General features: G+C 44.4%; 1 protein-coding gene across 2 annotated transcripts in view; it reads right to left on the bottom strand.

Moving 5' to 3' along the window:
* USP16 (ubiquitin specific peptidase 16) overlaps positions 1 to 27,836 on the bottom strand; it is a 385,832-nt gene that overhangs the window by 324,963 nt on the left and 33,033 nt on the right. For both annotated transcript variants that reach the window (XM_078658388.1, XM_078658387.1), the window contains exons 2-3: positions 19,978 to 20,071; positions 10,265 to 10,446 (exon numbers count right to left, since the gene is read on the bottom strand). In XM_078658388.1, the coding sequence (XP_078514514.1) occupies positions 10,265 to 10,446; positions 19,978 to 20,038 (243 nt within the window). In that variant the 5' untranslated portion in view covers positions 20,039 to 20,071. The remainder of the gene's footprint in view (positions 1 to 10,264; positions 10,447 to 19,977; positions 20,072 to 27,836) is intronic.

Genomic DNA, 27,836 nt, shown 5'->3' with positions numbered 1-27,836 from the left:
TAAGGAATCTATCACTAATGTGTCTCTTTCAGATACTAACTACACTAACTTCTGATAAGCCGCAGGGATGTGGAATTCCTATAGGTCGACTCCCAGGACATATTGTTTGGGGCCAAGGGCAACAAGTGTTCATGTGTATTTTGTCCTTGAGACAAGTAGGTCAAACCCCCTGCCGCACAAACCCTTTGGCTGCCAGTTTGCAGTACCACATTATGGATCAGGGAAGGGCACTGTCTGCAGTTAAAGTAATATGTATGTCCATATTTTAATGCTGTTCAAACTTCTATTTATGGTTCATGAATTGAAAGCCTTGATTAGCGCTCTAAGTAAATGTTGTAATCTCTGACTGCACTACTGACAGTGGCTCCAGTATAAAAATGTGTATACACATTTTCAAAGTTTAGCAACATGAGGCGATGTATAATGCTCCCAGAATGCTCTCCGATTTGATGAAAATATTTGCTTTGCTTTGTAATACTTTATTCGATGGAAATACATCATAAAAGTACAAACGTACAAACATATAAAACAAGTAATCCATAGTACTACAATTGCATCTCATAAAAACAAAATAAAACAGAAATTTTTTATAAAATTAACTTCCCCTTTCCCGAGATTTACACATTGTTCAACAGTCTGGAGCGTAATAGCCAGGCACCCCCAAATATTTGGCCACCCCACAAACAATGTACATAGAAACCGTGTTGGTTGTGATAATACGTAGGGCTGACATACAATCTTTTACACCCAACTCCCTACATACAGGTTTCAGCCATTTAGCTCTAACAACTTTATATGTTGGGCAGGCAAATAGAAAATGGGGAAGGGTTTCCTCAGGACAATGACACCCTGGACATTTTAATTCAATTCCCCCCTTAGAATTCCATTTTCCCACAAAACCATTAAGAGGCAAGGTGCTGTATCTTAATTTCAAAAATAGAGTTCTATGGCTGGCTATTTGGATAAAATCTAAGAATGGTTCCAACTTCATGTGTGGTTTGTGAGCAAGAAAGTTCGTTGTTAGGGTTCCCAAATTTGAACTGTTATTAATTTTAGACTCAACCCAATCCCAATACAATTTCTTTACACTTTCTTTTGGGGGTGGATCTTGTGACGCCCAAGACTCCCCGAGACCTGATGACACTACTAGTTTCTTGAGGTTGTTAAGCCATTTTATTTGATTGGAAACATTCAGAGTTATTAGCTCATCCAACACTCGAGCATACCCCCTTAGTTCCTCGGTTCTTCTAAGGCGAACCCAAAATAACAAAGGCCGAAGCCGAACTTTGTCCGCAATTGATTTTTTGCCCATATCAAAAAATAGGGGTAACAAGGGGGAAGAAATCGGAAGTGAAACTAAGTCTCTAATAAACTTATTTTCAGCAATTACCAGTGGCCTAGTGTTTTCTGCCCCCCATAATTCTGCGCCATAAACTGCCGAAGATAGAGCCTTCCCCTCATAGACTATTAAGGCAGGGGCTACCGGTCTGCTTATGGAGAGTCGCTGGTTTTTTGTTATTACACCGGACACCCTTTTTAAATTCAGTACCATCTTAGAAATATGGGAGTCCCAAGTCATACGGTTAGACAGTCTCACCCCGAGGTAGTCAAATTCACTCACAACCTCCAGGGGTGAACCACGCAGGGTAACATGTACCTTTCTCATCTTACTGTTTGGGGTTAAGACCATTAGTTTAGTCTTCAAGGTGTTAACAGTTAACCCACGGTCATCACAAAATAGAGAGAAACGGTCAAGGAGCGTTTGTAGACCTTTGGGGGTTTTGGACATCAAGAGGGTATCGTCAGCAAAGAGAAGTGTCGGGGTTTTCTCCCCGGCAAGAACGGGGGCATCTGCCGGAAGCTCCCTCAAATGGTCCACCACCCCATTTATGAAGAGGGAGAATAGTGTTGGCGCCATCACGCATCCCTGCCGTACCCCCCCTGCTGACTGGTACCCTCTCTGTCAGTTGGCCCTGCCTTCCCCAGCGTATTCTTGCATAGGTGTTCTCATGCATTTTAATAACTAGTTGGAGAAGTGGGCATGGGAACCCCATATCTTGTAGAATTTCCCATAGCTTGGCACGGGGAATAACATCGAATGCCGTTTTTAAATCGATGAAAGCCAGATACAAGCAACCCTTGGTAATCGATACTGACTTCCAATATACGGCACAGAACCGGAAAACTTGGTCCATAGCACCAACATTCCGCCTGAAACCAGCCTGAAAATGCGTAAGGATGTCGTTGTCCATTAACCAGGTCTCTACTCGGTTTATGATGACCCTACCAACTACCTTTTGGATGGTGTCAATCAGACTAATTGGTCTGTAGTTGGCAGGGTCATCTCTATCTCCTTTTTTGAAGATTGTAATCACCTCCGCACCTTTCCATGATACAGGGACTGGGTGGCCTAACTGAATAAGAGCCAATAAAGTAGCTATATAGTTAGCCCAGATTGGGGGGTCATGTAATAAAAGATCTCCCGGCAAGCCATCTGGACCGGCCGCTTTTCCTGGAAGTATTTTTAGAATCACAGCTTTAACTTCTAACTCGGAAAATGTTATTCCATTAGCCATCATTTCCGGACCAGAAGCAATTTTACTAATCTCCAACAAAGGAGGGATGGGTGTTTGATCAGCAACATTACAATATAATTTTAAAAAATGGGCATACCATTGCTGGTCGGTGATATGGTTTAAAATTGGGCTACCAGCCCTCCTGTCTAGCTTGTTAATCAGTTTCCAAAATATAATGGAATTTTTACCGCTAGCAGCAGTTTTGAGCTTTTGCCAATGCTCTTCCTCCCAATTTTTTTTTGCCAAAGCAATGGAGCCACGGTAGTCTTTCCTAGCTAGTTTTACTAACAGTGGATCCTTTAATTTTATTGCTGTTCCAATGGCTTTTCTCTTGGCTTTGCACTCTGCAGTAAACCACGGATTCTCTTTAGGCAGTCCATTGGTCACTGCGGGTTTCCTTTGGGATGTTTTAACAAAGTTTGCTCCTATTTTATCAGTGAAGGTTTGGTATTGATCCAATAGTTTTTGGCCCATAAGAGGGATCTCACCTCTTACCACCTCTGCAAGGTTGGAAGTTTCCGTTTGGACCAGTTCCCTGATTTTATCAATTTTCCCCTCTTCAAGTTTAACCACGTCCCACCTCAGTTTCCGATTACAATTGGATGGATGAACATCCTTTGTAATCATCTCAGGGCCACCTTTGTTGTTAATCCCATTGCCCCAGCCGATTTCCATACAGAGTGGATTATGGTCACTGTCAGAGGACTGTATGACTTCCATGTCTTTTAGACTAGCCCAGGAAAGTACATCTAAAAAGATATAATCAATACGTGATGGGCTACTTATCCTATTAAAGGTCATAGCTCCTTCACGATCAGAAGTAGTCCGACCATTTAATGCCCGTAAGTTATGGTCCAGGGCTAATGCATTCAGCTGTAATGCTCTTGCAGTCCACTTTTTAATAGGCGCCAACGTTAACAGTGGAATGGCCTGTCTCACGTCTTCAGAATTTGAACCCATAACATCCTCATCATCCAAAGGTTCAAATGTACAGTTAAAATCTCCCCCCAGCAAGATTTTAGACCTAGGTGGAAGCTCAGTCAATTCAACATCTAAAAGCTCAATCGTTGGAGAGATAGAACCACCCGGTGTCCCTCTAGCATATACACAAAACAGGTGTACACAACTCCCATTAGGACTTTTCAGGGAAATATGCAGAATATCACTTGATGATATATTATGTATAGTAACAGAATAATTCAAGATCACCTTCACCCAAATAAGCAGGCCGCCAGAGGGGCGCCCTTTTCCTAAAGAAACCGCTGGGACAAAGTAAGAGGAGTACCCATTTTTATATTGAGGGGTCGTACACCATGTTTCCTGAAACATACAAATGTGGAACTTATCAACAAAATCATTCCATTCTGGGATTTCAAGGTTTTTCCTTAGTCCCGCTATATTCCAAGAGATAATATGGATGGAACGAGAGACAGTGACTGTTATAGGAGTTGAGGACGGGGGGATGCACTCAGATTCAGTCGATCTAATGGGCATGTCATTCACAGAGTCCTCTCTATTTTCTCCACCTATGTGGGTTGTCTGTGATAACCCAACATTCTCTAATGGGACCTTATGACCAGGAATGTGGGTTGGAAGTCAATCTACTGCCTCTAGGCTACTGAAGTGATTGAAACAAGGAAGAGGGGGAGGGAAATGTTGCTGACCAGACCAATCTCCCTGAAACTGGCTAGCCCCCTGAGGGTATCTGCCTGCTCTCCTTCGCACAGTACTCCATCCTCTATCTTCCCCCCCATCCCAGAAGTTAGCTTTATAATCACGGAAAGATTCTTCTCTCAATCCCCTTCTTGAATTGTTTGGAGCTCTTAACCAACTCCATCTATTGCTACGTTGATCTTGAAGCATATAAAAATGGGAAAGTGATTTAACCTGAATGGGAGAACTAGTGTCACATGGGGGTCCGGCACAGATGAACTCCACTGTGCACGGGTCCTCAAATGTCACAACTATACAATCACCCTGAATATTTTTGGTCTTCTGGCCCACCCAAGGTGCTCTTTCTAACATAAGCATGTTACTGCGAGTGTTTGGCGGTAATGGGTAATTTCGGTCAAGCCAGTAGCATACTTTATTTTTAAGAGCCCAAAATGGTTCAGATGAGGAGGGTGGGAGCTCTGAAACTCCTGTTAGTACAATTACATAGGGGTGAGCGTCAGGAGGTAAATTAATGTTCCGACGTGATTTAATACCTACAGGAGGGGCTGAGGGAGGTTTGGGATCAATTATATTGGAAGATTTAGGGGCAACAGTGGAGGTAACATTCACTTTCGAAGGCAGGCTGTTTGTCTTGGAGGGCAGAATGTTGCAGCTATTGTTAATAGTCTCGGTAGGGAGGGTTTTAGCAGAACGCACATTTGGGGCCGGGGCATGCCCTACAGCTTGTGAGATGGACAAGGAAGGTGTATCACCAACTAAAGCTTGCCCTCCAATGGTCTTTATAGGAAATGGTTTCGGTTTACCTTTTAATTCTAGATTTAAGGCTTTCAGGTTATCTTCAATGCCCTTTAGCCTAGTTTCCAAAGGGGCCAGAAGGGAAGCAATCAGTGCGGCTATAGAGCTCATAAAAATACCTTTCTCGTCTTCCTCCCCATCAGGGTGCTCCACCTGAGAGCAATCCTCAAGAAAGTTTTCCAAACTTTGGGTTGAGGCTGTGTCATCGGGGATACCCAAGGGTAGGGGGTGAGAAACACGACGCTCCTCAACTTTGTCTTCGCTAGTAGTTACAGTGCCCACAATATCATTTTCTACCTCCAACCCACCAGGCAAACCGCTTGGATCTCTAAGGGTTCCCCCCTCATCCGATGTGGGTATTAAGACAGTGTTATCCTGTTTGGAAAAATGAGAAGATTTGGGTATAGCACCTTCCCTAAGGCCTCTAAGTGCTAATAGTCCATCATGTTCGTTTGTGATGTTTGGGGGTACTACTAGGGAGGTCAAAGGGGCAACTTGGGGAGTTAGTAAGGGGGTATGATCCTCAAATGCAATGTGGCTGGTAGATACCAATGGGTTTTCAGAAATAGATTGTGAAGGGTCTAGGAGGCGAGTACATTGGGAACTATTTGGTGAGGGTACATGGGCTAAAGGGCCTAAAGATGATCTCCTAGCGGCTTCAAGGTCCCTAGACACTCTTCGCTCCATGAGGGCAATTCCCTCATCAATTAAAGTGTTAGTGCGCACAATAAAATTATCCAGGGTGCCCGTCAGTTTAGCGGCGCTAGCAGCAGCCTTACTTCGGGTTTCCCGAGTGCACATCCCTGTACCCAAAAGACAGCAATGTAAGAAATAGGAATAATCACACTTACTAGGGCCAAAGTTACAACAGTTAATAAGCAATCAAAATAATAACCAGGAATTATGGCCCAGACCAGACTCTACAGGCCTCAGAGGGCCCGCCCTTTGGCCGGGCTTAGCCCGGGCCGCGTCCCGCGCGCGTCCCGCGTGCGCGTCACTGGTAGTCCTTAATATGCGGGGTGTTGCAAAAGAGGGCGGGAAGAGGACCAGCTGCGGCCGATCAGCGGCGCTGGGCAGTCTGGTCCTCGCAGTCCCGCCTCTTGACCCTCGGTAGTGCAGGCAGGCAAAGGTCTCCCCGTGTCCTCAGGGGTCAGGCAGGCAAGGTTGTGGGTCCCACAAGCGGCACCCGCGGAGCGGGTGTCGCGAGCAGTAGCGCTGGATTCCAAGAGAGAGCGCCGCAAGAAAATACCACCAGCCGGTGAGAGGCTCCCACTGCCCACAGATAGCACACAGTTTTTAAAGAGGAGGGGGTGGGAAGAGGACCAGCTGCGGCCGATCAGCGGCGCTGGGCAGTCTGGTCCTCGCAGTCCCGCCGCTTGACCCTCGGTAGTGCAGGCAGGCAAAGGTCTCCCCGTGTCCTCAGGGGTCAGGCAGGCAAGGTTGTGGGTCCCACGAGCGGCACCCGCGGAGCGGGTGTCGCGAGCAGTAGCGCTGGATTCCAAGAGAGAGCGCCGCAAGAAAATACCACCAGCCGGTGAGAGGCTCCCACTGCCCACAGATAGCACACAGTTTTTAAAGAGGAGGGGGCGGGAAGAGGACCAGCTGCGGCCGATCAGCGGCGCTGGGCAGTCTGGTCCTCGCAGTCCCGCCTCTTGACCCTCGGTAGTGCAGGCAGGCAAAGGTCTCCCTGTGTCCTCAGGGGTCAGGCAGGCAAGGTTGTGGGTCCCACGAGCGGCACCCGCGGAGCGGGTGTCGCGAGCAGTAGCGCTGGATTCCAAGAGAGCGCCGCAAGAAAATACCACCAGCCGGTGAGAAGCTTGAAAGCTAGATTGATGATTCTTTGCTTTCAAAATAAAATGTTCATACAAAAATGAAAGCAGGAAAAAAACATTTCACTTAACTACTGTAACATTTCAGGTACCTTTTCTTTGCAGCATCATTTAGTAACGTGTGTTGATGCATGGTAGTATTTCCCAAAAATATTCAATAATGGAAAATCAGTGTAACCAGTTTCAATAAGATTATGAGAAACAAAAATAAACCAGCGTTGGCAAAGCCAGTAGGTCTGACATTGGTGGTCAGTCTTTTAGTTTTGTCAATGTGTGAATTGTTTTGCCCAGGTTTTTGTAAATCCACATTGGCGGGAGAGCTTCCAGGCCCTCACCATTGTAACAAACATTGGCAAAAGCAAAAATTATTTTTGGTCTCAAAAAGCACGCACTGCCACATATCGAGCATATCGGCACGCAAAGTAGTTCTATTCAGTGACAGTAACTATACTGTCACTGAATAAAACTACTTTGCGTGCCGATATGCTCCTTGAGAAACAGCAGAATGCTGTCATTTAAGTGAAGCTTAGCTGAGAGAGACAGAGAGACAAGAGAGACAAGAGAGAGAGACACACAGGATTTTAATAAACGCAAAAAGTCATGGTCAACGCCAGACCAAATTAGGGGCCCAATTATTAAATAAAGTCTCAAAAGTGCACCCATAGTATATGTCCTTGCTTTAAGTGCACCTATACAGCATTGTGAATTACCATGAATTTACAGAAGTGGGATAAGAAATAGTACTCCTAGAAAAATTTGTGAACTGCATTTTAGCATGAGCAAATATGCATGTGTCGATTTGCTCATTGGCAAATCTGAGTGTTTGCAAGTTCACTTTCCCTCCAACCACTTTTTTCCCCAACTCTGGAAGAAGGTTTACGTCTGCAATTGTCAGGAGTAAATTTCCAACATTTATCCGTATGGGAAAAGATTAGATAGAGAAGAGTTGTTGAAAACCCTTACAACATGCAAGTTGGTAGGTTTGCACAGATTCAAAGGGGCATTCTAACCCTGGAACTATTGCTTAGCACTACCTTCAGCCTCAGTACGTAGATCGGTGGAAACGTGACACCATAAGGGGATTGCAGGTATTCAAACACTACTATGGTATGAGCCATGGAATAATCAGAGAGGCTATATTAGAACTCGTATATAATGAGATTGCTGCCATAATTTGTCACTGCACTACATAGCACCAAAGGGGCAAGTGGATTTTGGTACAGGACAAGTAGATTTATGAAGCAACCTGCCCCATGGACAAGTAGATATCACAACCCTGTAAGCCTAAACTGCTCGCCCAGACTACCACAAAAGAGAGCATTTGGGATTATTAATTTTAAGCCCTGTAAACCAATAAGGGTCGTCTGGAGTTTCTACATAGTGTACCTCATTTTGGCACAATAAATAAAAAGCCAGCATCCTACACATTGGTACATAGTTTGAATATACATTTTTCTGACAAATACTCTTAAAATCAATTACTCTGTTAAGTGTGTAAATGAATCCATTATCAAATTCAGTTATGCTGTTAATAGTAGGCATAAATCCTTTTTCACACCCCTATTTCTCAACTGCACGTCACACAAAGTCCCTCAACTAGTAATGCTGATCTCTTATCTAATCAAGATGGATTCTAGAAACACGTGTAAAATAGAACAATACAGAGATGAGCTCCATTCCCACGTTTTATGTTGTAGCTGTTACTCCAATCTCACTATATTTGAAAAAGAAGTTTCCTCATTGTTTATACTCAAGTGAACACATGTAGTGAGGATACGGGATGAACTGCAGACATTGCTATGTCATCATAAGTTAGGTATATGCTTAAACGCCATTTTGCTGCTTTTGCACTTGACACTATATGGCTCTCGTAAATAACCTGCTTGTGCTCTTTCACATGAGAACTGTCTGTTATTCACAAATCTAGGCGTGATCTGTGCCCTCAGTCTGCACAGCGCGTCCAAGGTCTAATAACAATGTATGCTGTTAATTCATGTTGATCAGTCCCACGCACAATAGACATAACAGAAAACGCAGCTGCTCAAACTCGGGTGCTTTTTATATTGCATTGCATGCATGAGGAGGCACTTGGAGACAACCTTTCTAACATCGAGGAGCTGTTCTTGTTGTGGGATGTGATTCATTCCATCTGATCTTGGAGGTATGGGGTCCCCCATCAAAGCCCAGAGGTCTTCTTCTATTATTAATTAAAACTAACTCGGAGCACGGGGAGGGTGGTAACTGCACTATAATCCAGTTTCCACTGTCATTTATATTATGAACTCCCCTTTTGTGTTTTATGGAATTGTAACAATGCTGATCGTATTATTCTTATGCATCTGTTTGTTAGTATTGGTGAAAGTACTGCATCTTAGAGCACGTTAGTTAAAATAAACATTTTAAACTTTACCGGATCTCTGATTACTCACGTTGTGGACTGGTATGAGAGCTAGAACTAAAGCGTGTTCCAGATTCCCACTATTCCTGAGAGGTTTCCTAAGTCACATGTTCTAGGTTCTCTAATCACTGGTAGCTTCGCTGTAGCACAGAGAACGAATGAGACACTAATGCTAGTCGGATCGGGGTTCTGGGCACTGAGGTGGGTTTTTGGTACACCACAATACACCGAGGTCCTGGTTTCCTGCGCATAGTTCTGTGCATGAGCAGAATCCCTGCAACACACAAACCTGTATCTCCAATGTGATAATGTTACTGAACTTATATCTAATATACTTCTGTTTCTATCCTGCAACTCAAACCTGTGATAGCTCTTGGGATGAGGAAGGAAAAGCTCATTGGAAAGTTTCAAGAGACTGGCAAACAAGCATGTGCCATAGACATGTTTGAGCAGAAAGACACTACTGTAAAAACTGAATATTCTTCTTTTACAAACTACAAGAGATGTAGAGGGACCTTGAGAAAAAAATACATCTTCAAAATTAGATTACATTCGCATCAAGGAAACCAAGTAAATTATCCTACCTATTCTTCTCACTTCTTATGGCATAAATTGTGACACATTCCTTATCTTGATGTCTGATTTATACGAAAAAAGAACCGAAATTTGAAGTAACAAATTAGGGGACGCAGTTCCTAATGATAATTTGCACATGTATGAGATATTTCTAAGGGTTTTGGGTGTGAGTAGCAAACAAAAGCTAAATAATGCATTTCGTTTTAGACATCTTCAATTGGAAGGGCAAATGTATGTGCCATGAATAAACTTAGAATAGCTTTTTAATAAGACAAACAACTGTCTGTATAGGCATTTTAACATTAAGTTAGAGCAAGCCTTTAGTTGCCATTTCAGACAAAATTGTCATGTTTTTAATTCAGTATTCTATGCTCTATATGTATAATAAATTATTTTAAAAATTGAACATTGCATACCCGGTGGCCACATTTTAGACAAAGCCAGATAGAGGGAGCTTCCACAGTTTCCTCCTCCATGTTCTTCTCCTTTGCTTTATTGTCTGTTTGGCAGTCCTGGCAAGTGTTCAATGGTGCCTCTGGTAATGACTTCTTAAGATTTCCTTGTTCCAGGCCCTTCCGAAGATGGGTACATGTTTGTTCTGAAACGAAAATGTATATACATATTACAGATATGACAAAGGGTTAGAATGCACCAGAGTGGAAATAAAGGAAAGAGGTCAAACCTTCAGCCTGATGGAATCAAAGAGCGCTCTGTTTTATATTACTCTCAAAAGATTAAGATAATAAATTTGTAAGATTCAAACAACTTTTTTTAGTTTCACATAATGCTCCACCTCTTCACATGTATTTTAAATCACTTTACAATAGGGGATAGCTTATTTGAACGGCTAATCCGAGGGTGCATGCTATTCAGATCATTCTCTGTACATGGAGGTACAGAGGTGGGAATCCTTTGCAGAATAACAGGAAGTGTTTCGGAGCTTGAGAAGTTGAAGATACATATTTCAAAAGAGGTAGCAATGCATGTGTAGCATCTCCCACTAAAGCGCTTCCATCTTTACACAACAGACCTGCTCGCAATTTAATTTCACTCTTGCCCAGATCAACATGGACACGAAATGACAAAGTCAATTTGGAAAACAAACGAATAAGCAGATCAAATCCTGGGAGAAACGCTCAGATTCTCTTAATGGGGAATAAAGCTAGAAGCAGGAAAAAGACCAGCCTACACCACCCCGCTCCTAGAAGAAAGAAAAAAAGAAAGTCTACAAATAGTTAAATCGATTTTAAAAGGAGCACGTAGTTATTCCCCAGGACCTGACTGTAATCTATCACACCTAAAACATTACACAACTCAGCAACCTGATTCAACCTGGGCAAATATCCGGCGGGCAATAATCACAGAAGATACAAAGTGACAAAGGGCATCAGGCCAGACTCTCACGAAACCCGACACCTCTAATATTAGAATATGTGTTTGGAACACTAATGGGTCTGTCAAGCAAACTGCAAGACATAGAAACATCTAACTACTCAAAATCGTTCGATCTGATCTTACTCCAAGAAACCTGGGAAGAGAAAGAGATACCCCTGCAAAGATATACAACTCAAATCCACCCAGCAATTAGAGGTTCTCCCTATGGTCGCAGCTCAGGAGGCTTGGCGTCACTCGCCTCAATACTAACAATAGGAACAATGGAACGAATCAAAGTAAAAATCACTCCCCCTAGTGCCATACAGGCAATAGTAATAACAATTGAAAACAAACAGGAGGCTCAACCACTATACATAATAAACACATATATACATCACAAGCACAGACTAAAAGGGGCAAGAGAACTTGTAAGCAAATTGATAAGACTCATGGAAGAAAAGGAAATGGAGAACTTACTTCTGGCAGGCGACTTCAATCTTCACCTTTTTGGAAAGAAATCAGAAGAAGAAATAATACAGGAACTGAACATTGCGTGGGGAATACCAAATCAATCCCAAGCCTCTCCAAACAAGCAAACAAGATGCTCAACCCAACTACTGAAAGATCTGGAGCAGTTAAACCTGAGAGTACTAAATGGTTGATTCAAAGAGGACACACCGCCAGCACTAACATATTTTTCCTCAACCACTTCTTCTCACCTCGATTTCACCCTTGCAACACTACCATTGTTTGAAATAATAAGCTCATTCAAGTTTGGAGAAAACGGCCATAGTGACCACCTGCCACTAGAAGTGATACTAGGTCCCACTAGTGGGAACAACATGGAAGCAAGGAAAAGCATTGGGACAAAGTATACCTCCAACTTTAGAAGGATAAGGTGTAAGACCAACAAAGCAGAAGAGTTAGCACTCAACGCAAAAACAATCTTCCACCAGATAACAAGTTTAACAAAGAATCCATTGGAGACTTGGGAAGAATTCGTAATGGAACTTGGAACAACCTATGCCACAGAGCAAAAAACCTGCAAACCAAACACATCATGTAACATATTCGGTAAGATAATTACACCAGAGATAAAACACCTAAAATGGAAAATAAACCAGATCCTAAGACAGCTCCGTAAACAATCGAACAATGAAGTCCTGCAAAAAGAGTTGCGAACTCTAAAGGCTCATCAAAAGAAGATGATCTGGGAAAGGAAAAGGCAAATGAAAGACGATCTCTGGCCGAAAATTGTGTACGAGTCGAAACAGAAAAACAGCGCTAGATTCTGGAAAACAATCCATAGCCTCCAACGGCCAGGCCACAACGGAATGAACTCACATATATCTGAATCTGACTGGGCACACTATTTATCAAACCACTTCAATGATAAAAACCCAGAGGGGGACCCACCCAGAGGATAAACTCGGACAATCAAGATGCATCCAAGCACTAATAAAACAGGAATACATAAACGTGAAGTATATGATGACCCCATCAAGACCGAGCCCCCGCGCAAGATTACAAATCTGGAGGAGGAAGTAACAAGCTCCAAACTAACCTCACACAGGAAGGAAAAAAAATACGTAGCAACAGTGGTTAGGATCAAGCCACAAATATCAAAAGGGAAACAAGAAGGTGCTCCGGGCCCCAATGGAATCCCGCCAATAATGTACAAGCAAGACACGGACTTCTGGAGCGATACACTGGCGCCAGTCTTCCAGGAAATTAGGGAAACAGCGATATGTCCAATATCCTGGAGAGGATCAATAATTAGTCCGATCTACAAACAGGGTGAAAGGAACAACCCAAGTAACTATCGACTCATTGCCCTAATAGACACAGAGGCAAAGTACTACGCGGGACTCTTTTTGGAGGAATTAACATCCTGGGCAACTTTAAAACACATCATCCCAGCAAACCAAACCGGATTCAGCAGAGGTCAGGGCACAATAACTAACATCATGGCGCTAACTCTACTGATGGACGCGGTAAAGACAGCCAAGAGCTCTCTATTTCTATGCTTCATAGATTACAGCACTGCGTTTGACCACGTAGACCACAGCCAACTCAGATAGAAGCTGGAAAAATGGGGGATTCCCGGGCCGCTTTAGAAACAGCTCATACTACTACATACCAACACTTGGGTTAAGATCAAACTCTGATCTGGAACGCACCTTTTAAGGCAAATTAATACCACCAAAGGTCTAAAACAAGGATGCGTTCTAGCCCCCATGCTGTTTAACCTATTCCTTGCAGATCTTCCTGGAGAATTGGACAAAACCAAATCGCATGCCCTGGGGCTGGGAGACATCTCGCTATAAAATCTCCTCTTTGCAGATGACCTGGTCTTAATTAGTCGTCCCTGTTGGAAATGGGGGTTGCCCAAGTCTCAAAGGGGGTAGCATGGCATCAAGCGGGCAGGCCAAACTTGGAGGACATGTGAAGCACTCACGCAGTACCCTCAGTCAACACACCAGGCACACCACAAAAGAGGCAGGACACCAATTTGAGTTGGAAAAAGATACGTCTTTTAGTAGGGTTTCCAACCTGCAAGGCAAAAGAATGCAAAACAGTAGTGTCACACAGGACGCCAAATGGCGCCAGAGCCAAGTGAATAAAGGGGGGAATTATTTACATAGGAAGTAGTCCATGCTGAAATAAAGAACAATTGTGATTAAATAACAGTAGTCCTGGGGCCAATCTGGCGGGGCCAACTCAGGCTCTCATCCTTAGGGGGTTGTAATTGCAAAATTCTACGTTAGCATAGAAATACATCATGCACATTAGCACCAACCCACCCCTGTTAGGGAAAAACAACAACAGAGCATTACAGCACATACTAGTCAGGAGCACCTGTAAGAAATCAGTACGGCAGGCTCATTAACCAGGGGCACAACAGGGGCCTGGAATAACTCATCAGGCCAGCATAGGGGCACCACGGCACTAACAGGGCGCAAAAGCATACAATCATCCATCAGGTGTAAAACCACAGTATACCTAGGCCTCCATAACCTTAGTGTAGGCATAACATTTGCATAACCACATTAGCAGGGTAATCAGCAGACCATAAACACTAGGCGCAGTGGCGCATCACACCTGGACAGGTAACATGAAACGCTGCGTTACCCTAGGCAACCAGCATCCTGATCAGAAATGAACATGGCAAATAACCATTGCAGGGCTCAGGGGTCAACAAGCCATTAACAACCAGGCGGAGTTACCCAGCCCTTCACTCTGCAGGGCCTGACACCTAGCTAGGGGTTAACTTGTCCCTCTACCAATCCCGGGGGGGGTCTCAGTAATGTCCCAGCCCAGTCTAGAGGCTTAAAAAGGAGATCAATAGGGCCAATGAAGATCAGTACAGTTTCCAGGGGCTAGCACAAGTCCTGGGGCGAGCACCGACCCTGTGCCCCGACCTCCACACAGATTAATCCAAGCCCCACTCACCAGGCTCAATAGGTTCTGCGGGGCGTCCTTTGGGGTCTCCTCTGCAGGGGGGAACCAGGCACCGACAATATGCCTCGAGGCCCCCCTTTCCGCGGCGTCACCCAGGGCCCAGGGGTTCCAAAACGGCCTCTGGACGGCCACTCTCTCCTCACCCGGGCCTCCTTCTCTCAGAGGGGCCTGGGGCTCCAACACGGTGTCTGGGCACCCGTGGGGGAAGCCTGCCTGGCTTTCCTCCCACGTTATAAGGCTCCTGCAGACGGCTTCGTTGGAGGGGGCGGGGCTGGCACCGACAATGTGCCCCGGCCCCTCACTTAGGACCGCAGACCGGCGGGGTGGCCTCCCGCTCCGGTCGCTCCAATTCGGGGCTCCCTCCTCGGCACGGGGGCCCCGCACCAACACTTCACCTGGGTCTCCTTCCCTCACGGGGACCCAGGGCTTGGCGACGCTCTCCTCGCTCTGGCGGGCCGGCACCGACAGCGTGCCCCGGCCCCGCCTTCTCCACCGGCCCCTCGCGTGGGCACAGACCAGCGGGGTGGCCTCCCGCGACGGTCGCTTCTCTCGGGGCTCCCTCTTCGTCACGGGGGCCCCGCAACGGAGCTTCACCCGGGTCCCCCTCCTACCTCACGGGGACCCGGGGCTTCGATTTCCCTTCTCCCGGCCTTCTCGGCCGATAACCAATCCCTGCGCGGCCTTCAGGGGTCACGGCCGCGCAGGCCAATCAGTGCGTGGCGGGGGCGGGCCGATGACGCGGTCAGGCCCCCGTCACGTGACGAGGTAGACGGCGGCTTCAGGGCCCAGCGCGGCCCTCACTCCACTTCGGCGGCCCTCTCCTGGCACCGGGGGCCGCCGCAACGAGGCCCTCAGCAGTGGGGGGGTCCCACACACGCCGGACCGCGGCGGTGAATCCCAGCGGCGATAAGGGGTAGGCTCCCTTGTAATTAATTAATTAATTATATAGCGGACAGTGCGCTGGAACGAGGGTAGGCTCCTCAGCGCTATTCCTCCTCACAGTTTCCTCAGCGCCTGCACAGCGCGATTCTCCTCAGCAGATGGCGCTATTTACAGCGCACTACTCCTCAGACCACAGCGCTATTTCTCCTCACAATCTTCTCAGCACTATGGCGCTATTCACAGCGCACTGCTTGTTCAGCAGTCCAGGGGCAGGTTGACTGAGGCAGATTAGTGAGGCACAGTTCCTCGGGGGCACAATCCTCCCCGGGCAGCTCCTCCCGGTCCAGCGCTTCCACAGGGGCCGCAACTTCCCAGTTCAACGCTTAAGGCAATGCAGCAGCAGCACTTCCAAAGGGGGCCACAGCTTCCTGGGGGAACAAACCTCCCCAAACAGCGTCTGACAGGCGCACCTCACGGAGGGGGGCGAATAGTTCCACAGCCAGCCCCAGGGGCACACTCCTCACCTCCTGGGGGGTTCAAGCCCACAGCATTCCTCCTCATGGGGGCACCTCTTTCCCTCAGCGCTGGCGTAGTTCAAGGTCCCACAGCGTCAGTGTCCTGGGTAGGGGCCCTCCCTTGTCAGGGGCCCATGGGGACAGCAGCGGGGGGGTTTATAGGGGTGCAGGGCCCAGCTCACAGGCCCATGTGGCGGTAGCACCTCACAACAGGTCCCCTCCCTTCATTGTCCCAGCGCTGACTGACTCTCTGGTGACACTTCTCCCTATTTATACCCTCCTCCCAGGCAGTGCCAGGACCTTCTAGAATGTTGGCACATCTAGCCTAAACTGGTTCTAGGGGAGGGGGTGAGCACCCTGGGTGCCAGGCTTTCCCTCCAAAAGCTAGGGGTAGCTGGGTAATATTATCTAGACCGCTGACCTATGTCAGTCCAGTGGCAAAACCCATGGCCATGGCATCCATTTTAAAAGCAATACATTTCAGTCAGGTGCAGTTTTAAAATGGGGGTGCAGTTTTAAAATGGGGGATTTTACAAGTGCTCACATTATGTCAGGTAATTACATTTTTCAAAAGGGGTCTCACACCACTCATGGCCTATACAGGTTTAATCCCATGGGGGAGACAATCCAGATAAGGGGTCAAAAGCGAAAAATTTAGGGGGAAAAGGCCAAGCCCAACACCCCTATTGGACTACAACATCTCCTGGAAACCACCAACAAATTCTCAATAAACTATGCATTAATGATGAACTTAAACAAATCAAAAGTTATGTCAGTGAATTACAATAAATCAAAGAAACTAGCATGGTTCCTGGACGGACAGAGGCTAGACCACGTAGCCACCTACAAATACCTAGGTGTTCTTTTTGACAGCAGAGGTTCGTTTAAGCCCCAACTAGAGGCCATCCGTCGGGAGGGCATAACATTCTACATCTCAATGAAGCCCCTGAAGAAATCTCTCCCCGACCGGTCACTGGATCCTCTCCTACAGGTCATCAGAGCACGTTTACAGCCAATGCTCACATACGGCAGTGAACCCATGCAAGGGAAAGACGCCCTGGCTCTAGACAAAACAATCAGCAGAGCATATAGGGCAATCTTCCATCTGCCAAACTACGTCTCCCCTGCTCAAATCCACCTCGAATTTGGTCTCCAGAGACAAAGAGAAGAGGTGCCTAAATAAAAAGCGGGCACAAAATTAGAGGCGCTGAGCAAGGATTTTTAAACGCCCACCTCTGGACCAAACTGTCTATTCGAGAGAACTCACCCGCCAGAAAGTACTTACTAGAATCACTGGAGTACCTGGGATTAACAAAACAAGAGGGCTCATGCATGGACAGTGCTGAAAGATTACAAAGCTCTTAAACCACAGGAATACCTGAAAACGCAGATGACAACATTTTTTTTTAAAAATCTACGCTTCGGCATCCTCCCAATACTACCCCACTTGGCACCTTGGAAAAGGAGAGCAGACTAACACCTTTGCCGTCTTTGCAGATCAGGGAAAGAGGACCTAATACATATAATCTGCATCTGTCCAAACCTGATGGACATAAGGCGCTCCTTACTCCGAGTATTATGGAAACAAAAGGGCATAACAAGTTGCAGGCAGGCTGTGATGCTGTGCTTTAATCCTGAAGAGATCCAGCTAAATTGCAGACTAACAAAGTATTTATTTCGATACCGTGGCCAGAAGACTCAAGAGCTAGCCATATGGTTTATCTGAAATACAGCAAGCAACAGCATTTCAATCTAATAAAGGAACAGTCCGCTAAGACACTTGCCAAGTCACAATTACGCTTTGGTATACTGAGGCACATTCACTTTACAAACTTAGAAAAGGACTATACCGATAATGTAATAGAGACTTTTATGATTTTAAGAGTGTACAATACCTTTTTCCTCTTAGTTTTATAACATAAATGTAAAACAAGGTTTAATGACATTTTAATGATGGAAGTTTAATGATGGAAGTTTTTAATATTGTGAGTTTTAATTAACAGTACAATAAAGCTACTACTACTATGGCTTCCATCTTTACACAAATTATTAGGGAAGTTATATTATTTTGATTCTAGAGCACACATCCATACCCAGATTGGCATCACTCAGGAAGCTGCCACAACATAGCTGATTGTCAGCTTAAAGGATAACTATGCTTTGAGCTTTTTTCCCCCCGAAGTAGAGATGAGTTTCAAAGATTAACATGACTAGAGATATAGTTCCACAGATGAGCCACCAGTAAAACGAAAGTACATGCACCATAGGGAACTTTGGGACTTGGTGTGTGTTTGTGCCGGGACATTTGTTCTCTAGAAAGGTAAGTGCTGAAACTTGTTGGACAAGATTATTCTTTGAGGTGTGGTGGTGGGCATTCTATCAGGGGTGGTGGGGTCAGACACATTCTGTGAAACGGATAATGGCTCATGTCTACCTGACAGCATGTAGAAATAGTCAGACCACAACTCGGTACATGACAATCTGTACTTAAGGGTTATCAGGTTGTACTCACATTTCTACTCCACTTTGTACGGTATACACCACTTGTCAATTCCAGATTATGTTCTGATGTGCTTAAAAACGCCGCAGGCCAGAGCGTTAGCAAATGTGGCCTTTGTTAAACTAAAAATGTGTTGACCTGAACCACTTTAGGATTTATACAGTTAAGGAGTCCCATGCACAGCTATATGACACTAGTTTACATATTAACCATTCATGTATCTCAGGAAGCCCAGCTTGTAAAACACTACTGCTTCTTTTAAGCAGTGGCAAATTATAAATATTTTGCCATGTATTAGTAAACAATCTTCTAAACGCTTGGTAAGCGATATGACACTGGACAACATTTGTATGCCATTAATAAATTAGGTCCTTTTACACTCACTGCAGAAGAGTTAAGCAATATTACAACTTCTTTTAGCAAAGAGGCAAACTGCATTAAAGTGATTCCATGCAGCATAAGGAACTTGACATACAGCAATTACATGGTAGAATGCTATAAAGTATTTGCTCAGCCCAAAGAGTGTTCTAGGAAATTCAAAGACTACTTGAGATATTAAGATGACATGATCACAAACAACACAGAACTTCTCTTTAAGTCAGATGCGACCATGTAAAAATGTTTTGTGACCTAGAGTTTGGCTACTAAATATAAGCAACAACAAGGTGTATGCTGGCTATCTTTCTCCATATCAGTACTACTCTTAGTGCATTCGGTAATGCATGCCTATGCATAATGTTTGCTACTGCCATGTAACTGATTGTATGTGTAGCGTGTGCATATGTATGTATTGTTAACAAAAGAAATGCAAAGCAAGCTAAAAAAAGGAAGTAACAGACTTCCATTATTTAACCAAAGATCAGGAGGATTAGTTACGTCTAAGAAGTGCTACATAGTGTGGTATAAAAAGGCCTTGCGCTGTCCCTGAAAATTTCAGCAACTCAATATAGAGGTTCAAGAGCAAAGAAGGAGGACATAAGGGATGGAAAGATAAAGCCTTTAGGCATACCAGAAAGTATTGTCATTGGGTGGGAGTCTTGCAGGTCTCAAACTGGATGGAGTGGGACTTCCCTGAGTAAAATATATAACAAATTCAATAAACTCTCTACTGCGATTCATATGTGCGGATGAACAGTAAGCCGATTTCACTGTTGATGGAAATGAAGGCCATTGAGAGTTTGAGATATACCTCATAATGTGCAGAGAACCATCCAATATCTGCAGCGAGGTTTGTAGTAGAAAATAAGTAAAGTCTTGTGGTTCACAATGAAGAACACAGATGAAGCAAGACGTACAAAGCCAAGCAATCAAGTTTAGCATTTTAAAGATGTTGCTTGATCAAAATACTGACACCAAAGGTTTTAAAGGATTATACAAAATAAAATACAAAACTCACCCAAAATATCTGTAGGGTCACTAGCTTGAGAAACTCTGCTTTTGGTACGCTTCTTGGCCATATTCAGGGTTTTGAGATGTTTCTTCTACAAGCACTTTTGAAGAAAAACAGTTGTTCTCATGAATAAATGTATTACTTTATATGGAGGCAAAAGAAACATCACTTCGTTACAAGGTGATAAAATACATACATAATTTAACTAAACTACATTGTGCATAATACTGAAGAGGATAATAATGTTTGCATACAGAGATAAATGTTACCCTAAGCATAACAATAGTAGGTGCCATCTAAAGGCTTATAGCCTTGGAGGGATGACTTCGCAAACAAATGGTCACACAAGCTTACAAAATCCCATAATCTAAAACCATAGAAAGAGCTGTTGGCCTTCAAATAAAACGTACAACAGCAAAAACAAGCCCCTCACTAAGAAATACTTTAAACTCGGTGGTGCATCCTACATTCACAAGGAGAATAACATTGTCCCACAAACAGAAGTTATTAAAAAAATAGTCAAATTTTATTTACACATTTTTCTGATACTTTAGAACATAATAGCAACATAAACTCATACTCGGGACCACACAGCACTACAATTGTTCTATATATACATATTTATATTATATACACAAAGAAGAAACCCCCAAAAAGCCAAATTCACAGGCAGACATACCAGGTCAGTCAGAACCACTCATATATTTCATCCGAACAACCAGTTTCGCCACAATCACCAACTCACAACAGACAATATTAAAAATGTAAACAATAGATAACAATTCATATCAATATATAATACAAAAACATAGAAAAAAGCTCCAGATAACATTTCATATCAATATAAAGTACAACAACATATGAAAAGCAAAAGAAGCGCCAACGCGCGTTTCGGAAAGGAATTTTTGTCCTAGACTCCTTCGTCAGGGCGCAAATAAATCATTGATTCCATATATGTATTTCTTGTTCTGGATATATAGATACCAGGTTAATACTCCAAATTAATGGTCATGCGGGGGTACAATCCTAATTCAGAGGAATAATCTGAATTCATATCCCATTTTAATGAAGAATGGCATGAGTAACGAAAACCAGGTCTAGTAAATTCAGACGTACAGTCTATAGAGCAGTCAGAGGCTCACAGTTGTAGGGAAACTTGCTACCCGACTATTAAATAGGTAGAGCGAGTGTCGGTCCTCAATCGAAACGACCACCGGGCAGGTGTCAGCCTCCCAAAAGATCAACTCCACGGGGTCAGGGTGGTTTCCAAGACGTCGGATAGCGTGTCAGACAATTTTAAAGATGGAAAACGAGCAGAAGTCCGTCGATAGTTCGAAAGAGATGCCAAATGATCGGACAAGGGTAGCGGCGGTGTTTATAACACTGAGCATGCGCTAAGATCTACTACGACGCGTCCCTTCACGACGCATGCGCGCATCAAGCTCTACCCGGCACCGGGAGTCTCTCTACCATTGCTCCCATCTCCAAGTGCAGGCACTTACTAAACAGCATATAAACACCGCCGCTACCCTCACTCGTGTTCCGGAGGTTGATGGTGGCACAACAGGTACCCCGTAGGCATCGACCGACATTCCTGTGAGTATGATGATCACCACACGCATCTAACGGGGAAGCGTTTCTCTCCTTAGAGGTTGTCTAACTATCAGTGGTCCCCCTCCAGGGTCAATCCCCTTGCCGAATCACTCCAGGGAGCATACGAAGCAAATCGCTAGCGTGAGACAACTTTCCTTACGTTCCTGTCACTAAGTGTGTGTGATGCTCGCTCTCTAGCCTCACCACGCCAATATATCCCCCGTTAAGACCACTAACAGCACCACCAGTACTGTTACACTTTTGTCGTGCTATAGTTCTCCCCCTCCCCCCCTCCACGAAGCACTTAAAATCCGGCAATTACGGTTCTTGTGACCTAAAGACAAATGCTAATTGACTCTTTATTCTGTATGTCCTGTTTTGTTATACGTGTTATTCATTCAGGTATGCATGGTGAGGGAATCCCCCTCGCACACTTAAAGCACCTTAGTGAGTGCGACACATAGGGGCCGATTAGGATGGCGGACGGACTTGCGTCCGTCCGCCATCCCAGAGGTGGAGGGACCGTCCGCATGGGCTGCGGCGGTCCCTCCGTGCAAATTAGGATGTGACCGCCACCCTGGCGGTCACATCCTGGATATTTAACATTGCGGCGGGTGCTGCTTCAAGCAGCACCCGCCGCAATGTTAAAAGTGCATGTTTAACATTTACATGCACAAAGCGGCAGGCACCGCGCGGTGCCTGCCGCTTTGTGCATGTAAATACTGGGGGGTACCATAGGTACCCCCCATGTGCACCCCCCACCCTCCTACACCATGGGGGCCCGCAACGGGCCCCCAAAATCAAAAGTACACATGCTTTTCCACGGCGGAAAAACCGCAGCGGAAAAGCATGTTTACAAATGCATCCTAATTTGGCTGGCGGTGTCTGATAGACACTGCCAGCCAAATGAGAGCTTTTCCGCCGCGGTTGTAATCCGACCGCGGCGGAAAAGCGGCGGACAGAAACCAAGACCCACCAGCCATCGTAATGCGGCGGTGGGTCTTTGGTGACTCCGCAGAGGATTTTCCGCCTCCTCCGGGCCGGAGGTGGCTTCCGCCGGCCCGGAGGAGGCGTAAAATCCTCCATCCTAATCGGCCCCATAGTCTGTAAAACACTCACTTATTTGTTCTTTAACTTGCACCTACACTATTTATGGTCCTGAGGAAAGCCAGCATTACGAAAGGCACTGGCTGAAACATGTCGACCACCATCGGATGTAGGTGGTCTTAACTCTACCACCACAACATCCACCTGCCTTGTTTGTAAACGCTCACGGAGGCCCAGTTATTAAAATGTAATTTACCCTCGGGTACCTGGACCACTGTGAAGCCGTTTTAACCTTCACTTTATCACTCACCACACTGCACTCTCAGTAAAATACCTGCTCCGCTGTAATCAGGCGTCGAAGCACACCCGGGACACATTAGGTGTCACTGGGTGGGCCCGATGATGAAGCATGCCACCAACTAGGTTGGTGGGTGAGGGCGTCATGAAAACACCTACTAGGTGCCTGCTGATAATACAGTTCAGAGTCCTACTATGGTCACACATGGCTAGTCCCTGTTGATAATAACATATAAAGTATGCATGTGTCTTGAGTGAGAGTTCTGTACTACCTGTTACGAACTAAGCATATCAATATGGGAGCATATGCACAAGATAGGGGTTGCCCTGCAAGCTGTCCGTGGACCATGGTTGCCAAGACAGCTTGCATTTACCAGTTATTTTGAGCCCCTCTTTAAAACTGGAGTTAAATGATGCGTGGAAAAAAGATTCCACACCCTTCCTATTATGATGCATAGCCTTTTCCTGTTTAGTGAAACTCTCTTATCAACCTTTTCTGTGCAACAGGCTGACACCTAGCTAAGTAAGTTCCCAGAATACATCAGGTTACAAGTATTGAACTAGACAACTTCTGGATAGATTTTAACCATTAAATAAGGAAACGTGGATCGGGGGTGGGATTGGTCTAGACTTTTCATCTTGGCCTCCAAAGTTGGATAAATAATGGCCCAGTTCAGACAATAACATTTACTTCATCTGGACATTGAAGAGACTCAGCATAACAGTGTACAAAATACATTCCTAGGAACAGAAACTGATGGTTAGTGTACTCACTGGGTCTAAGCTTGGATTCCCAAATCCTCTTTTTGCTGTGACGATAGTGGCAAAAGAAGATTTCCAAGGAGAACGAGTTGAACTATTATTGAAGCAGTTATGGTTCCAGAGAAAACCAAAGTCTGAAGTTTTGGTTGGCCCCAAGTCGGAGGTCTAGTTCCTAGTTGCAAGTGGTGAAGCCCTGGAGTCCCTTACGTGTGGCTTCATTTGTGCACCCACCACTCTTGGCAACAAGAAGTCATTACACATATGGTCCCCAATGTTTGGTAGACACTGTGGGCTGAGACGTTCATGCAGATGGACTGCTACATCTGTCTTCATTACAAGAACTGTGACACCAAAGTCCCAAATGGGTTTTCAACGGAACTGTGCCCTGAACAGCAATAGACTGCCAGATTCCAGCTAGAAGATATTATTTAATTCCCAACTTCATTCTTGCAGCTTTATGCAGCCTTTAACAAGCAGTCTTCAACATGCCGGTAAATATATATTATAGATATTTACCTTTACCACATAATACTTAACTATGCAGCCAAGCTTTTTTAATAATATATATACACACACATACATGATGTAGGGAACTACTCTTGTTGGCAAGTGTTTCTGCACCCCACATAGGGGTAGTAAGCGGTATATAGCTGATATATATATATATATATAACCACTCATTGGCTATCGCTGGTACTTCAGCCCCGCCTGCTTATTCATCTGGTTCTGATATGAGTTCCGCTCTGGGTAGTGGCTCTGACACTGATGGCACCCCAAGAGACCCTAGGTTGGGGTTTACAAAATTCTCCCTGGGGCAGGAGGTCAACTGCCTGAGGCAAGACAGACGGGCCACACTGCGTCCACGTTCAGCAAAGCAACAACCAGACAAAAGCGGAACCACAAGCGACAACAGCGCCGCAAAGCAGGACGAAGGCGTGCAACCAAGAAAGAAGAAATTCTACTCCAAGAAACGTTGGACCAAGTCGAAATAATGGATGAACAAAAGACGGTGGAAGGGCCAGCAGTCATCAATCTGACCCCCATCGTATTGACCACTTCTGATATTGAAATTCTTTCTTTGGGTTTGACCTATTGTCCAGCGAACAATTTTAGTTATTCCAGAACCAGAATTGAGCTCTACAAATACATCCGCAAACTCAAGTTGAAAAAACATTTTTTGACGCATCATCAACCATCTAAACCTACTGCGGTGGGTGGAGCACTGATTACATTGGGTTCTATTGCCAAGGATGCCAATTTACTTAAAGATTTGACTTCTCTAGGTACAGAAGGGGCGTTGTCTGAGACACAAGGTGTGGCTGTGGTGTACAATGCGCCATGTCCTACGAAATTTAAACCCAAGTATACTTTTTCTCCAACTTCCCTACATGATAACCTGGATGTGTTTCATGATTTGGCGATTAATGATATCAAGCGCTTACATATCTCAACTCTGCGATCGAAACAGCATACAAAGATCCATAATACCAAGTATTTCGATTTGGTCAATAAAATCCAGACTGATAATTCCATCATAGTACGTCAAGCGGACAAAGGTGGTAATGTGGTCCATTGGCCCCGTACTTTATACTTGGAAGAAGCGTATAAACAACTTAACGAAGCTTCATGTTATAAAAGATGTGAACTCTCAGAGAATAAATTGGCACACAGTAATCTCCATGGTTTGTTGTTTGGGTGGAAGAGCACCGGCCTTCTAAGTTTGGATGAGTTCAAATTTTTGAGGAATGATTTTCCAGTACTGCCGGTATTCTACTTAGTCCCCAAAGTACATAAGGACGTCAATAATCCTCCGGGGAGACCGATAATTTCTGCCAGGGACGGTCTCCTGGAAAATGTCACAAAGTACATTGATTATTTTTTGCAAGACTTTGTTTCTGCTTTACCCTCTTTTGTGCAAGACTCTAGTGATTTGCTAAGAAAGCTTGAGACTATCGATTGGAAACCTGATTATTGGCTGATCACACTTGATGTATCATGTCTATACACAAGTATAATGCATCTAGACGGATTAAGAGCGATACATTGGTTTCTGAGTAATAGATCTGTGCAATTTGTGGAACACAACAAAATGTTAATTGCTATGATTTCATTCTGTTTGAACAACAATTACTTTTCCTTTAACAACCAATTTTTTCAGCAAATCAGAGGTGTTGCCATGGGGGCCTGTTTCTCTCCCAGTTATGCCTGTCTGCATATGGGCTACTGGGAGAGGCAGGTCCTCATGGGTGAGCACTCTTCGATTCTGGCTGAACACGTGCCCCATTGGTATCGTTACATTGACGATATTTTTTTAATTTGGCAGGGCACCGAACAGGAGGCAATTGACTTTATTGCACTACTCAACATCAATGCATATAACCTAGAGTTTACCCACAACATGAGCCAAACGTGCATAGATTTTTTGGATGTGAAAATTGTAATTTCTGACAACAAATTACATACCACCTTGTTTCGAAAGCCAACTTCGGGCAATACATTGCTCCATGCTACTAGCAACCATCCGGCACATTTAATCCGTAGCATTCCTTACGGGGAAATGTTACGCATTCGCCGTATTTGTAGCACAGAAGATCAGTGCAAGTTGGTACAACAACAAAGCAAAGCCCGTTTTTTAGCCAGAGGCTACTCTCCTGATTTAATTGAATCAGCTATCAGCAAAGTGAATGTAATGACAAGAGAAAAAACATTGCAACCCAGAAAACCACCCAATTTGGAAGTAGATCAAGCCAACCAACCGGTGAGACTGGTATTGACTTTCAATCGCCAGTTTCAGGCTCTCAGGAAAATTGTCACTAAAAACTGGAATTTGATTAGTTCGGATCCTGTGATTGGTCATCTTATGCCAGGAAGACCTGACATTTCCTGTAGACAATCTTACTCACTGGGTGATGCGTTGGTTAAATCTAGTCCTGAGGTAGCTACTAAAATCCCCTGGTATAAAGCTATCAATGGGTTTAAAAAATGCTCAGTTTGCAAAGCCTGCAAACATGGCACCAGTGTGACTAAGTACCTTACTCCATTTTCTGAGGTTCCACGTTTGATCACGAAACAACTGACATGTAAGACCGAGTACACAGTGTATGTGCTGGAGTGTCCCTGTGCCCTGCGGTACGTTGGCAGCACGAAGCTGCAGGTGCATAAGAGGATACTCCAGCACATTAGGGCCATCAACACTGACGATCCCACCTATCCCGTGGCTCGGCATTTCAAGGAACACCATAACCAACAAAGTCATTTACTGAAATACTTTGCCATTGACTCGGTTCCTCCGTTACGGAGAGGTGGTAACCGTGAAGCTATTTTGAGGGCTCTCGAGACACAATACATCCTTGAACTAGACACGAAGGCCCCTTGCGGCCTTAATACTAGTGTGGATTTTTACACCCACTTGTAAATCTCTGTCAACTTGCATATATTGATTTCAGCTTGGTTTCCATCTCTTTAAATTAGGGGGTACATGAATTAATACTGCTATGAACCTGTGTTTGAATATCTCCCCCACATGAACTTGATCTTTGATTTATCGCTTTAATTGTACTCCCATTTTCCATCTAGGGAGGAAGTAACAATTTTTAGCCTTTTCATTTGTCAACACTGCTCACTACACTAATTTAGTTTATTTTTTTATTACGGTTGAGCTAATTACAAATTATGTGATATCTGGTCAGTAATTTTGAACTGAACTCCACATAGGTCTGGTACTACAATTCAAAAACTGAATAGGAAATGTTCGATTAACCCACTTGGGTATTATTTGTGTTTTGACCACCACAATAAGAGAGTTTATATATTTTTATGTGGAGGAAAACGGGATTATTTTAACACTGTGTTATTTTTCCGTGATTCAGTATTTTCTCCCTTCTCGCATATACTCTCTTGTTTACGCACTGATTGTGATTTAATAACTTTTTGTGTAGTTCGCTTGGAAATTATGTTATTATATATATTCCATTCTGTTGCTGCACTTTAGTGTGTTATTATGGTGGTTATACATTAATGTATTTTTGTTCTACATTAGTAACAACTAATGTGATAGATTGATTGTTAAAAACTGAACATGTTGTTTATGTCTATTATTTGACCAATGTGGAGAACCAATCGGTTGTTCCCGTAAATTTGCACTAGCACTTTAAAAATGGGTTGTT

This window comes from Lissotriton helveticus, chromosome 8, assembly GCF_964261635.1.
Source record: "Lissotriton helveticus chromosome 8, aLisHel1.1, whole genome shotgun sequence".
Lineage (NCBI taxonomy): Eukaryota > Metazoa > Chordata > Amphibia > Caudata > Salamandridae > Lissotriton > Lissotriton helveticus.
The sequence above is the reverse complement of the archived record's forward strand: the minus strand, read 5'-3'. Positions and strand labels throughout refer to the sequence as shown.